The 16119-nt window shown below is 37.1% G+C and overlaps 2 protein-coding genes across 2 annotated transcripts; both read left to right on the top strand.

Moving 5' to 3' along the window:
• The first annotated feature begins 2400 nt into the window (after positions 1 to 2400).
• LOC100378728 (beta-1,4 N-acetylgalactosaminyltransferase 1-like) lies at positions 2401 to 4959 on the top strand. Its single transcript, XM_002737744.3, has 2 exons — positions 2401 to 2510; positions 2871 to 4959. The coding sequence occupies exon 2, from the start codon at positions 3041 to 3043 to the stop codon at positions 4622 to 4624; it is 1584 nt and encodes a 527-aa protein (XP_002737790.1). The 5' UTR covers positions 2401 to 2510; positions 2871 to 3040; the 3' UTR covers positions 4625 to 4959.
• Positions 4960 to 9644: 4685 nt separating this feature from the next.
• LOC100378876 (beta-1,4 N-acetylgalactosaminyltransferase 1-like) lies at positions 9645 to 15247 on the top strand. The gene is made up of 2 exons (XM_002737745.4): positions 9645 to 9717; positions 13290 to 15247. Exon 2 carries the CDS (start codon positions 13298 to 13300, stop codon positions 14921 to 14923), a length of 1626 nt encoding a protein of 541 aa, XP_002737791.3. The 5' UTR covers positions 9645 to 9717; positions 13290 to 13297; the 3' UTR covers positions 14924 to 15247.
• The last annotated feature ends 872 nt before the right edge of the window (positions 15248 to 16119 follow it).

Below are 16119 nucleotides of genomic sequence, written 5' to 3'. Positions count from 1 at the left end.
AGTGTCAACATGTAACAGAGATGCAATGTATTAGTAACAGACTAGATAAATACATAGCTGTACGGTTTAACATGAATAAAAGCATCACGTATTCATTGCGTCAGTGCTAATAATTGTAATATAAAACTAACGTCTGATTTATGCAAAATTGCATAGGACCAACAATTTATTTTTTTGATTCGTGATGTCAAACCCTAATTGCGTAATTAATATATTTGGTGTATATAATGTCATCATTAATGAGGGATTATAAAATCTGAATTCTTTATGCCTAACTTTTTTTAACAATTGTGTTTTCTAGGCTCGTATAGTGACCATGTGTATCAAGGGAGTTGGTGACAAATCATCGGTTACTTATCTTTTATATCCATGAATGTGTCAATTATGCAAACGAATACAAATTAATATTCATATAAATGAACTTACTTTAACGGAAACTACGCTGGACCCAAATGTAATAATAGCTTGCAAATATCGTAATAATTTGTGTTTCATACGATAATTTCCTGATATCGGAAACCCGAGCAATCTTTTTTCATGTTAATATTAATCACAACAGTGGTGTTCACACGATTCCGTCAATACAATAAAACATAAAATAGGTTAACGATGTTTGATTGTTCGGTATTTAATACACTGTTAGGCACGTCTATCTAAGCTTCTTCAATCACATGTCACCAGCGTCACGTCTACTAATTTATCGTGCATCTGATTTAGTGTCGAAACAAATTGATCAAATTGTACATTTTTTACTTCAAATTGATTAATACTCATTGAGAAGCAATACATACTTCAGGCTTATTGCAAACTTTTATAATAATATTTTTAAAATGTCTACATAATTTTACATTTCTAATGACAAGAAGGTTTTATAACTGATAAAAAAAATACTTAGCGCTAGTATGGCTATGATGTTTGAGTTAGATGATTGGCATTTTCGAACAGCTGTTCAGCCAATATTAAAATCAGTGTTTATTTGTTTGACAAGCCTAACTCTAAATACAGCTCCTAGTAATCAGACCGAAATAACTTTTGTCGAAAGCCACAGCATTGTGGTGCAGTATCGATTACCCGGAGCATGACACATCACCACACTGTGATAAGGTCATTTACATAACAAAATGAGTAGTCAAAGTTCCACGTAACTCTGAAAACAGGGGGCATAGTGATACATGGGTCTTCACCGCGATGCGCACTGTGGTACTATATTAATGCTAACCAGCATTGACTAATTTGTTTAATTATATAAACATGAAATCTGTTTATATGGAAATATTTGCATACGAATATCTCCTAATTTGTGTACAATAAACGTTTCGAAACGTGGCATTATATTTTTCTGATTTTAATTGCTTGTTGGATCTCGGCAATATTCTTCCAATTAAAACATCTATGGAGGTTAGAGTCGTGCGTTTAGCACGAGATTCAGTCGATAACATAATATATCCCAGTTGTCAAACCATCACCGGACAAAATAAGTGTTTCTAAAGTATATGGTATAGGCCTATTTATTCGAAATGATGGCTAATGAATTCAATGCCGACGACTAGGTCACTGACCTGACGTCAATTACAAACGGGGTCTACCCATACGTTGGTGGCGCACTAACACGGATAATTCACGGGATATAATCCATAACGCATAATAATTTCACTGTGATTTTTACCAAATGTTAGAAAATTTATTATTATTAATAACCGATTATAAGTCATCATATCACTAATTTATTATAGATTGTAATATTTAGTAAAATAAATATGTTTTAACTTTTAACTTAATGTGGTTCACGTTATGCTCGGGGATTAATATACTATATTCGTGCAATATACATTCCGATTTTAATTATATTTCCGATCAGGTTAAATGTCATTTTCCGCGGCGGATAGATTGGTTTTTATTCATTCATATAATTTATATCGATGTGAACAGTTACATAATTCGTAACTTTCGTTTGTCTCGTTCATGGGGCATGATCTTGAAGTCCCTTTTCGCAAAAAAATGCTGTTACTGTCGTTGTAGCCGGTGATCAATTTGCTATCATCACGACGTTCTATGTGGAACCGATATGACTTAAATTAATCCATAATCAGAATTAAAGAAACATCCACGGTGTAAATATTTAAATAGTATGAACGATAAAAACGACTTCTGAGTACAATAAATTCACGACGCTTAAAAATTAAATATCAACAATTGCTGGTCACAGTTGTGACATGAGCGGGATTATTACAGCCGATTTGTTTGAACTGTAGTTTTAAATTTCAGAAATTGTGTTATTTGTTCCCCGTGCGTCATCTGGGCTCAGCTGAGATCTTGAATTTGCATACACAGTGTGCGGATATCCAGTTCTAGAGTTCGGAGGTCGAGCAGATGGCGCCATTCCGTTCGTGGCGTCATCGGAAGCTTTTGTGCGAGGTGTAGCCTACAGAGGAGACTCATGTGGCGATAACCGACGATATACCGTGTCACTGAATGTACTTCTGAACAGGAAATAGGAAGGATGTTAACGGGTATGTATACCTAGTTAGTGTTGTGAGCTGGGATAAAGGTCCTCGGCGTGATATATCGCCGATTTGTGTACGTTTTTGGTGAATGCAGACGAAATAAACACTCCCATAACGATTAGCGGTTGTCAGCCATCTATGGGTTTGCCATGTGCTGTATAACAAGTCATGCATACACTATTGTTATTGGTTTGGTTAACTGCCAAAGATGTGATTTATTTATTTATTTGTGTGTGTGTGTGTTTGTTTGTGTGTTTGTTTGTTTATTTGTTTGTTTGTTTGTTTGTTTATTTATTTATCTGATTGCCTCTAGTATTCCATTATTTGTTTATTCCAACATTCATTCAATCTATTTTTATTTTCCAGCTAATAACTGGTAAGAATGGAGGCCATTCTACGAACAGCCTAAGCCAATCCAAAATTATGAAAATAGCGTTTCACAAGAGTAGTTTATCAAACAAAACTAAATTTGACTATTTATAATTAATACTTTGAATCAAGGCCTAAGTTTGGAAAGAAGTGTATGCACATAAATTATGCGTTTGTCTTGGATTCTCAAATCCGTTTTACGGTCTTCCATTTTTGTATTTCTGTGTTTGAACTGTGTACGGTATTTGATAAACCTGGCGAATGGCAACGAATGCTCTGAACGACACGTGAGAGGTAACGATGATGTGGACCCGATCAGCAAATGTCAGCATTTCTTCAATAAGTGGATAAAGGACTCGCAACGCTCATCCAGGGTGAATCCAACGGAAGGTACTGCTAACCCAACTAAAATGTGTTACTGTACTCGGGGCTCGTACGGGCCACTGGATTATGTATCGTCAGGGAGACGGAAAGAGATTGTTCAGAAAACGAACCAGATCCGGAAATTGTCAAAAGAGCCAGAAGTTCACTGCGACGCAATGTCTCCGCTTGGCTACATGGCAAGTGGGTTGTCTGTCGAGCCGCTGGGTATGGTGACCATACGGGGACTTTCGATTCATCCATCAATGTCTTACGCCTTGTCTAACACCTATTATACAATCTCGTTCAGAGTGAAACGATCTTTAGGAACACTTCAACTGCACATTCCCGAACAGTTTGACAACATGATTGAAGTAGATGGAGAAGACACGGGATTGCTAAGATTAAACTCATCTCTTTCTGTAGGGAGCATGAACCAGTTGCTTAGCAACCTCTCGTATCATAGCAACGTGTTTACCGTTGATGATCGAGATGTCATAGAAGTGACATTCCTTCACGTGACTGTTCACATTAATTTGCTTATTAGAAGAGATCCATTTCCAAAATTATACGAATGGGAGAGTGACGTCAGTGAGAATTTAAATAAAAAGATAACAGTTGTGACCAAAACATTTCTGCGATATGACTCTGTTAATCAGCTGGTTGCTAGTGTCAACAAATACTACCCCAATATGACAATAATAGTTGCGGATGACAACGAATCACCGCGGCCCATAAAAGGCAGGAACGTGAAACACATTAAAATGCCTTACAAGGAAGGATGGTTTGCTGGTAGGAACATTGGACTCAGTCTCGTAGCGACGGAGTATTTTTTCTACGTCGATGATGACATGGTGTTTACTGAAAATACGAAACTCGATAAACTGCTCACTAGAATGCAATCTCACCCGACGCTGGATGTTCTTGGCGGGCGTACTGAAAGTAGGGACGGCAACCTCGATGACTCCGTGTTCGCACCGGCTATTTATCTAAGGAACAACAGCAACAGTGGGTTTTGCTTATACAGGCGCCATCCACGTCACTATCATAGCCCATCCGGCATGCCGCAGTGTTATTTCGCCGACGAGATCGGGAATATATTCATGGCGAAAACGGCACGCGTTCGCGAAGTTGGGTTCGATCCTATCATAGACCGCATCGGTCACATGGAGTTCTACTACGATGCACTGGGCAGGTTGCGCATTGCCGTGTGCGATGACGTCACACTCTACCACGATAGAATAAGGACTAGGGAGTATGTTCAGCATAGATACACGGACGGCATTGGTTCCAAGGAAGGCTACCACCATAGAATGCTATATTCCGTCTTCAAGAACAACATGAAATGTCTCGGAGGAGTGAAATATATACCACATAAGAAGACCGCGTAATGGTACGCATTAGGGTTGTGCGAACTAAGAGACGGGCAATTTATATTCTTTCGAGGTGGTCAGGCCAGAATAACAGAAACACACTGCAGAGAAATGACACTATTACGCTGTATGAAGCGGGCACATACACGATCTAGCCCCAAATGTCATCCATGACTGAAAGAACACTCGAACTGCTTTCATGATAAGCCATGTCGCGTGTCGGTTATAAATTACTTTAAATTTACCATATATACATTTACGATCGTTATTGCCTGCTGGTCGATTACAATGTACTGACATTTCTGCTATTATACATGTGTTTAAAATCAATAATTTATATTACATATGATGTATGTATGCGTTCTGTGGTTATTTCTGGTTGGGCAGTTTCACACATGTTACGATCATTACAATTTATTTGGCAATGTATTATATTGTTTTCTATTTATTTCTAGAAAAAAAAATCAAACCAATTTAATAATAACTAATTTAGTTTAATAATAATAATGTTCTATGATTTCAATTCCGATATAGATTGTCCAATCCCACTGCCCAGTTTTTAAATGTTCGAGTTGATTCGAATGTTACCATGTTATGGCATATCGCCGCTATATGCTCACTCTAATAAGGCATTACCAAATTAGGATTCAGCAAACATCGAACATATTTCTATAACAGGCGCAAATATTCTCCCCTGTATATATATATATATATATATATATATATATATATATATCGGATTATTGATTTATCCAGGGTAGCACCAATCTGTTGGAAGATTATCTATAGAGCTACCCTGTAAAAAAAATGATTGAAAAATGATTATCACAACTCGGCAATAATTGATTTTTCATTTTATGCATTCATAATACATATGTTATTCACAAAAGAATTTCAGACATATGTACCAAATACAATGTAACAAACCGTTACACGAAACAATACTAAAAAGGTAAAATGGTAGAGGCATTAACTGTTTAACCGAAACGATTTATTCGCTCAATTTTCTCGATATATCTAAACAAGTGTGTAGAATTGTAGTTATATTTTGAGCTGAATAAAATAATTATGTTCGTATGTGTGTGAAGTGAAGAGTGTGAATACATTCTCTAAAAAGTGAAACAAATTCTTTGACAAAAATCGTAATTTTAAATAGAAATAGGAGCATATTAATTTGATCTGTAATTCTTTGAGGAAATACATCACTAAAGACATAACGTGTATAACGTATAGTTCCCAAATACATCGTGTTCAACGATTTCTCCAATGACCTAAATAATTAATTAAAATTGCAATACTTCATTTAAGCAATGGAGTTCTACTCTTTTTAAAAAAAAAATGTTTTTTTGTTGTTGTTTTTTTAATTTAATTCCCAAAATGAGAAGATCCTACAAATGGCCTATGACCTTCCTCTATCGTGATCAATTCCCCACAAGCTATCCATACAAATAAATTGTGAAATTATATAGATACATATGCATTGTAATTTACATATTTGAAATATTCTTAATATGAAAACCTAAGAGTACATGTTTTCTAAATGTTAGACTACCTGACATTTCATCTCTGGCCTAATAACCGAAAATTACAATTGGATTGCATGAACATGAATAAACCTTGCCTCCTCGGCCCACCATTTTAGAAAGTTTCAAAGCAAACAAGCCAACATAGACTGTTTCAAATACTACTAACAAAGGACAGGACAAATTCAATATGATTCCAAATATTATAAATTTGGCGAGAAAATACTGGCTAAAATGTAGGTGGAAAATCGTCAAATTCTATCCAAATCATATAGTACAAAAAGGGGGAAATCGACAGTAATGTAAATGCTGGTATTTAAATGAATGTAAAGTATCATTTCTGGCCAAAAATGAACAAGATCAATGAGGTCACCATTAATGACATAAGAAAATGTTTTAATCATTATGTTCATACAATGTACTTGGACATTTGTCAGTCGACATAGCTACCATAATGGTTGTCTAATGTTCGGTTGATTTCACGTCTGTATCACTGTGTATCTTTGTTTATAGTAAATGTTTATTTGAACGCACCCCTTGCATCTGTGTATGAACTGGTTTATATAACAATCTCTCGTAACACTCATTTGTGTTATGTAACCCATAAATGTATTTAAGTTCCGTTATTTGGTTGGTCACAAGATGGGAATTATTTGTGAATATATCATATTTTCGAAGCACTTGACAATGGAGGCAGTGGTGGGACGTGTTTAAGTGTTCGAAAACTAAACGCATGTATGACTACATTGTACAAACGGATATAGTATTCCTACACAATGCGATAATCTCAAATGCTCATGTCCACAATAAACAGATAGAGCATTCGACCCTCCCCTACTGGATATTTTAATAGCCCTGGTTGTATAAATTTACGTAAGCTGCCTGTCTGACTGTTTATTTATTTATTTCGTAAGCAATATCGTATGCAGGTGCTCATAACGAAGATTGTTGCACACACTGTTGTTTCAAAATAAATTGGCAGCTGTTGTTAATTTGCCTAATTCTCCATGTCGATGCTCCTGATTCCGAAAAAGAAGGTGGCTGAAATCATAGCCATGCTAGCCATAAGGAATATTGGTGTATATTTGTACTATGAGATTTGAAGATTTAAAAAAATATGTCCGGGAAAGGGTTAAGTTGAAAGATCGGGAAAGGGTGGAGAGAGCGTAGTAACGAGAACGGGCTGAACGCGTGAAACCGAATAAGGTCATAGTAGAGAAACTGAGAAGAAAAAATGAAAATTAAAAGGATCCTTCAATTCTTTTTTCTACTAACCAAAATTAACAGACTATAGAGCAGGGAGGATGTATATATGTTTGAAAACCACCCATAATACGCGTTTTTGTTTTGCAGCATACGTGTAAACAGGCCAGAATATAAAATGATATCATCGCTGATTAAACACGTAACACGCACTGATTGTATATCGCAATGCAAATGTAAAAATACTGAATTGGAGTCAGTTGTACGTTAGATCGACGCCTCAACTAATATGGCGTTGTGGTCGTTCATTTATTGGTATAATAAACGAGAATTATATATAATTGTATAATAGTACAGTGAAATATATAAGCAAAATTTGGACGGAGAAATTCTAACCATTATTTTGGCGGGAAAATGGGTTATTTATGCAACCTAATGAAAATAACATATCTGGTTACTGAATAGTAACGAATTTTGGCGAGCATATTACTAACACCTGGTTCAACATTTATTATTTATTCGATATTTTATTTTATTTTCGTGCTTATTTTGAATATATAGATGTTGGTAAAGTCCTTGACATTATACGGGGATTGATAACATTTCCAAATTTGAAGATGACTAGAAACTGAGTTGTCATAGCCACAAAGACAAGTTCAATGACAACAACAAAATCAAAAACAACAGCAATAAGGACAGACATCTGCCTCATATATCTTTCATTTCTCCGTATTAACATCCCCTATTCCGAATCCCAGTAACACACATGTCAACACGTGACCCTTGTATATACGTCATACACATGCGTGCAACGTAGCACGTTAGTTTTTTTTTTGACATAACAATTAACAGAGTACAATGACCGGCCGATAAATGGTACAAGCGTCGTGACGCCGTTACTGATAATTTTTTCCATGCGTATAATTGTATGTATTACCATCTGAACTTTGTTTGAATCCAGCCTATCATGATACATGTAGCAATTTCATTGGTAAACAACCAAGTAAATAAGTAAGGTGAACTCTAATTGGGTGTTGGCTGAGTAGTTGATATACACAAGCTAGCTGTTCCTCAGAGCGAGTCACTCATGTTATCCGGTCATCTCAAGAGGTACTGTACGTTGCGTAGACTGGCTACAGTCGGGGAGATTTGTCCTGTCTCAAGTAATTAAAAAAAAAATTCTGCAAAATACCTCACTCATCGGAAAATCATCACTCAGTGGGGATTTCGCGATGAGAGTAGAAAATATTTTTTTTAATTGAAAATTGCACCAAGGAAATATTTTTTTTAATTGAAAATTACACCAATTGTAATATTTTAAAAACTCGCCTCGACTTGAGTCAGTCTGTGGACTGCGTTTTTCCTGACTTTATATTTATCACTGGACTTTTTTAATGAGAGAGCAATAATTATTGCAATTTTTGGTGGAATTTGTTTGAAATACTACACAATATGGTGGGCAATCCTGACATATGTCGCCAACATATTGAGTTTATTGCAATGCAATGTTAATGTGTCAATTGTATACTTTTAAAAGCGTATTTAGATTCCTAAATGATTTGTGCTTGATTTAAATAGATAACAGGTGGCCACGTAATAATCAAACAATCGACACTCAATTACTACATGTACATCACATGTGATAACGAATATATTGTATTTTTATTTCGACAGATGATAAAAAATGATACCGACATAATGGCTAACTGATTGATTAATAACTAACAGACAAAAAAACATAATTATCTATTTTCGAATAATACTGATATCGGGAACTGACTATATTTATAATACTCTGTAATAAACTGATAATATCATGGTGTAGCGAATATATTGGAAAATACGTGAACACCATTGGAGTAAACAGATGCATACGATCGGGGTGTATAAGAACGACATGTCGGTTTAAAAATGAAATCATTCCACCAGTTTTGGTATTTCGAAATTTTGTTAATAAATAAAATAGATAAATTAATTGTGATTATTATTCGAGTGTGTTTGTCAACCGCGAAGTGGTTATAACAATGTTATTATATATTCAGTAACAGATGCGTTTGGCAATATGCAAATATCATAAATTAGAATTTATTGAAACGGTGAGAGAAAGAAAATATTAGTATGTACGGAAAGTATTATAGATTAGAATATGACATTACTGCAGCAACACAGTCAATTTAAACAGTGTTGGCGTCATCACGGTCATTTGTTCATCAATCAAATCCCATGACAAGTATGCACACATGGCGCGATCATACAGATAATGAGTGATCGCAGGCGGCCAATCAGCGTCCAGCCGTGTATCACGTGGTATATAAAATCTGCGTATGAATTAACGTGATTTGAATGTTGTGGTTGACGGTCTACACACATCAGCGTTATACAGAGGTGAGTGTATTCAGTTATTTCCGGGACAATATCTCGCGTTTGGCGTCATGACAACTCAAATTACGATTCCCACCGTGTGAATGAGATGTGTTCGAACACTGACGTGTGTGTGATGTGACGGCAGAGTTCTCAAAATTGACCGAAATCGTCATTTTACGTGATGACAATTGTATATTGCGTGACCTGTTGAATATTATTATTAATTTTCATATGTAAATCATGGCAGTGGTGTTCTGGTGTCACGATGTGTCCGGAACGAACTTGATTCCCCATGAGTACACCGAAACACGGTATATTTATATTACCAGTTGCTCCCATGGAAGCCAGTGACGTACCGTGCCACCTAATATTCGCTAGATTGTAGTTATTGCCATCTGTATTTGTGACAGTGGTTGGTTGTATACCGTCGCTTCACTAGGAGTTGGTGTTATGGACATGCGCTTTGTTTTATTTTATTTTTCAAAATATGCGGCCACTATAATGATTTGACACGGACGTTGCGGATATCATATTGCCAGTCCAATACCATAATGACACGCACCGTATTGTAGGTATTCCGTTTGTGTCCGTATACTAATGTATAGATGAAAGCATAATACTCAGCTGTTTCCATCGCACGATTGACATCTTTTGTTTTTACGATGGTTTCCACGCTGTAGCTACCATCAACATATGCTTCGGTGCATATGCACTTTGTGCAATCACAGTTCATGCAATGATGTTGTTCCAAAATTATAAAAAGAAATTTTAGTTAGCCGAGTCCCACTTATAGTAGCCCCCTTCACCTACCAAGCAGATTACATGTATATGCCTTATTAACGAAATAATTAGTATTAAATGTGTCTAGCTCCCCTTCCTCCCATCGGGGACGCTCTACTATATCGTGCAATGAATCATAACACCTCTTGCTTAGCCGTTATATACAATTAATGTGCGACGTACCTTATTATTGCAATTATTGGACATTGGGTTAGTTTGCAAACAAATATAACATATCAATATATCATAACTACGATTTTCTTAACATGGTCTATTTGTGCGTTTTTGACTTGTTTAACGCATAAACAGAGGCAATAATTAATGTCGAAATATGTTTTAGTATTAGCCACTCAACCATGTCTACTATTCCGTTGACTTTAAATCTGTTGAATGAGAGAAAAACGTCAAATAAAAAAATACACGTTGATAGTCCACAATGAAAACGCTTGTTGACATTAAAAACCTTCTAATAAAATGCTAAATTGTATAATACTTCCTGGCATCGAGACTTACCTTGTAAAATACATTGTCAATTTTGTTAAATTTGTGTTGTTTTTTTCACTAAATTTGTTTGTTTTTTCGTATTTTTCTAGAACACAAGCGACTACGCTGCCAAAAACCATTTCTTCAATAAACGACGACTTCAGGGAAGCGTTCCGTCATTAGAGGGCGCGATGTATAGTGCATGCTGATTTTTCATTTAGATATTGAAACATCGATTTGTTTTCAAACATTGTCAAATGACCAAAATATTTTTTTTTCCAAATTTAATAATTCTCACTAAAATGTCACATGTAAAAAAGAAAAAGACATCGTTTTACATTTTAGTAGCGTTCTGAATTAGAGGTTACCTTTACGAGAAAGGACGGCCCAGTCGAACGAGCGTCAACGCCACAAACGAATTTACTGTAGAAATGTGATGTAGTAAAGTAACACAGTGTTTCCTACCATGCTAAATATTTGTTTGTTTGTTTTTTGTGTTTTTTTTTTTTAATTTTTGGATATGTCGCCTCTGTAATTAATACAGCCAGAATATTTTTTCATTGTATCGTAAAATCGTTTGAAATAAGGAAAAAAATGATGTGGATTTTTTTTGTGAAAGGGGCACCAGCTAGTTTTTGGCTCATTCTTGAAAAGTGATCAATATTATTGTGAAAAAAATATACCAAGGCAGACATAGATTGCATGGGCCTGTAATAATATATGGATAATGTAATAAGGGTATATCAATTATTCTGTCCATAATCCGGTATTATAATAACACGCCATTGTGTGCGTCATTGCGGAACTCGCTGACCTGGTACATTGTTGGGGAAGTGGGACGTCATATACTGATCTGATTAAATCCGATAGATATGTAGATGTTCAGCCTGTTTTAAATTCTTTGAATTAATTTGTCAGCCAATTAGAGCAACTTACTAAAACGAAGCGTCATATATCAAGAGTCCTGATTGGCTGCTGGTCCAACCAGACCTGAACACCATTTGGATAGATTTTGGTCAGATGTAGATGCAGATACCTACCTCAGATTGTTGCTTTATTCCTAACAGCTAACTGATTACTTAAGGAAGTATTTTTGTTTTAACGATATTTCTTACCTCCCCCCACGTCATCACAATTGTGATTCGTTGTTTGAGGGCACGATTTATTGGATATATTCTGATTCTACAATCAACACTGAAAATGTTCACTTTTTTAAAGACAAAATTAAGATATATTCAAAAAACATTGAAGTTCACAGTGCACCCACTACTTCGCATGGCGCCCTCACATCCCAGTGTGCTAGAATTTCTTGAATCGGCTATGACAAAAATCTTAGCTTTTGATATTGAATTTGAGTTGTGCTACATTTTGAGGAGCGCCTTCTACAAACACGTTGTAAAGTGCCCTCGTTTACAACCACGATACTTGGAAACAATCGAATCATATTTCGGTTTGCACATATGCACGTAGTTTGTGCGACACAGTGGAATAATCATTTCCGGTACTCTGCTAAATCTCCGGTCAGTAAATTATGCGACAGCACGCTATCAATATTTACAGACGCAATATGGACGAAAACATAACATGTGCACTGGCTGTCTTGGTGTGTACAATTACGATAAATGCGCATGCGCATTAGTGTTTTTTTTTTTCATCTGACGAATATATAGTGGTGATTTATCTTGCAAACACAATATATTTAGTTTATGATAGATCATAATCCGATTTGGTCTAGAGTATGGAGTATCGAACTACAATATTAGCAACAATATATTGCATCTTTAACTCAAGGTACATGACATAACTTTTTTATAGTAAATAATCGAAATTTGCGCCTTGGCTAAGGTAGTACAGCTTTAGCTCAGATACAGCGTCCGAGATACAGTGTGCAGAGTTGACGACAAAATAGGAGACACAGGTTGGTTTTCCACGACTAATAAACAATGACCATGTATATGTTTAGAACGCACAACGTTAATGAATTCTGGAGGGGGTTGTCGGTCGATTGAAGTACTAGTATTAGAATGACCATTTCAATGTCACGTGCATTGATGCATATGTATTGAATTATAATGATAGAATGATATAACATATTTGGTTGTACCATATAAACTAACCTTCGTTCATCAAATCAGCTGCTTAAAATTTGTTTTCAATTTTACTATTTTTTTTTTTTTTTTTTTTTTTGTCGTGGCATAAATCGTTGTCGCGTGTTTATGATTGTAACTCTAGTTCGTGTGATACATATTGTCATCCTAATCTACGACCACCGCGTTTGAAACATTATTTCTGCATCTGTAATAACATTGGATACGTTCTTTTCGTTACAGATATCATTATGAAGGGGAAATTCTACACAGTTCGTCTGAATACTCTCATCGTATTCTCGTGCATCATGACCTTTTTGATGCTGGTTTCAAATTACAAACAACTTACAACTAACGAAAGGTGTTCCCGGTCCATACTGGAGACCCCAATCACGAATCCCGTGTCGGTGGAAAACGACGTTAGAGAGGAACAATGTCGTGAATTGTTCGCCAAATTTGTAAACAAGGCGTGGGAGGATTCCGCTAAGACGCTGAGAGATGTGGAGGATATGAGAGAAGAAATGATGCGGGAGAGGGAGGCGGAGGAGTGTGAATGTGATGGAGGTTTTCATGGCCCGCTCAAAACTAGTGAGAAATATCGCAGGAAAAAAGAAATGGAGAAATGGGAAGGAGAACAGATAAGGAAACAGGAGCCTTTCGTTATGTGCCAGGCGATGTCACCAATATCATACGTAGGCGCCGGCATTATATTAGAACCGTTGACATCGGCGAGCCTCCGGGGAATCAGTATCGTCGATCTACCCACAATGCAAGGCGAACAGGAATTCGTCGTGGAGTTAATATCGACGAACGGCCTGGGGACCATCAGCGTTGAGCTATCTGGGAGGTACAGGGACACGGTGGGTCTGGCCGGGCAAGACTCGAGCAAATTGAAGCTGTACACCACTATGAATATAACGGACATGAACAAAGTTCTTAAGACACTTGTGTATAAAAGCAGTGTATATGACATCGACGCCAGAGATGTGATTGAAGTGCGATACCGGGGGTTTTCCGTTCATGTCCACGTCCACGTTAAACGGGAACCATTCCCGCGGTTATTTGACGTGCAAGACAGCGATGACATCACTAAGAAAGTCACTGTGATCACGAAAACTTTCATGCGTTATGGTGCCGTCCGTACCATGATTGACAGCGTACATAAATACTATCCCAATATGACTATCATAGTGGCCGATGACTCCGAACACCCACAGAAAATCGCTGGGAACAATGTTAAACATTTCATCATGCCCTTCGCTGAAGGGTGGTTCGCCGGTAGAAATTTAGCTCTGAGTCAAGTAAGGACACCATACTTTTTCATTCTAGATGATGACATGCTTTTCTGCGACAACACTAAACTGGAATCGTTGCTGAAACTGTTAGAGGATCCTAAATTGAATATCGACGTTGTAAGCGCCCGCATGGAAAACACAGACGGGCAACTGATGAAGCTGTTGTTCACAACATCGATTTTTGAGCGGGGAAACAGTAAAGATGGGTACTGCGTGAATCGTGTGTTTAACGCCAGGCATAGTTATCTCGATGAATATCCAGACTGCGAATTAGCCGATGAGATCCCAAATGCATTCTTGGGTAGGACATTATCAGTTCGTAGTGTTGGCTTCGATCCGATGCTAGACCGTGTGGGCCACTACGAATTTCTCTTCGATGCCATGGGAAAACTGAAAATCGCGTCATGTAAAAATGTTAGAGTGCGTCACGCTCAAGTCAGGACTCCCGAATACGATAAATATCGGTATGCGGACGGTGTGGGTAAAAACAAAGGATTCGGTGGGAGGGCGCTATACTCTATTTACAAAAACAATTTGAAATGCATGTCTGGCATGCGACAGAAAGGACCGCACTATATGTAATGACTGTGCAGTCAGTGTTGTTTGTTATTGCAACAGTACAATAGCGATCATTATTCTGGGCGTGTGCAATATTTTCTTCGCGAAAAGTGTGTCAGAAAAATCTTCATCACTATTTAACTGGTCTTTTTTTTTCTTTTGACCGTGTGTTGGCGCTACTCTCGCGTGAATGGCGTATTAAAATCAAGTTGTGCTTGTTAATTGGACAGCCAGCGTCAGCCATGCACCTGGTATAGTTATGGCTGTGTTTCAAAATCAGAATACAAGAGATCGAATATATGTACACAATTAAAACGTCATTAAAATTTGTAAATAATCCCAAATAAATGTGTCGGCGTGTCATTATCAAAGCACATCACGTTTGCATATTGCGTGAAGGCAATTATAACGGCCAGCTAGAGAAACGCGAGGTTTACCACATTTATCCGGAGGTATTTGGTTCACGCAGCACCAAAACAAGCTGCTTGCGTTTTACACCCCTTTCAACTTCAGAACCCTGATTCGCTCCAATCATAAATTGTTCAGAATCCAAGCTTTTGAAGGTCTGTGATGTGAGCAGCAAAGATATCTATGTTGCATCTCTTCGGGTACGATTTTAGGTTTTGTTTGTACCTTTTGAATGGGTTCTAATGTGGCTTCGACTGTCTCGGTGATCTCCATAAAAAAATCTGATGAAAGGATATTTGAAGGCAGTGGGGGACATTACCTGACCTGTAAGTTGTGCTGTGAAGCTGTTGCGCGGACCAATGAGTACAAACTGAAATGTTACCCAGCTTTTACTGGGTAATTCTTTGGTGATTGGAAGGTATCGAAGGAGTCACCGGCGATACTTAGTTGCACCAGAGGTACATTACTTGGGGTTTGCAACTCGCATAGTACTGTATGGTGACATCATGTCAAGATCCCATTCAAGTCTCTTCTCGTAGATAGCGAGACTGAGGCTACGACCTTCTGACATGACATATATCAATGGTCAAGGTTTGTAATGAAAAAATACAACTTTTCTTGCCACTATCATAGTGAAAAATGTAATACATCGAAAATGTACAGAAAATATAGTTCTCCTAATCCGTCATATCGTGGGCAGCTATTTTGATCCATCTGGACATCCCAGTATCCTAGTTACCTAGGGCATGCGCATTCGCATTTTTCTGAGTTGGAACGCTTATGTGAGAGCGAGATTGTAACGGGATCTTGGT

The sequence above is a fragment of the Saccoglossus kowalevskii genome, chromosome 18 (assembly GCF_978046115.1).
Source record: "Saccoglossus kowalevskii chromosome 18, keSacKowa6.1, whole genome shotgun sequence".
NCBI classification, from domain to species: Eukaryota; Metazoa; Hemichordata; class Enteropneusta; family Harrimaniidae; genus Saccoglossus; species Saccoglossus kowalevskii.
This window is presented reverse-complemented; position numbering and strand designations above follow the sequence as displayed.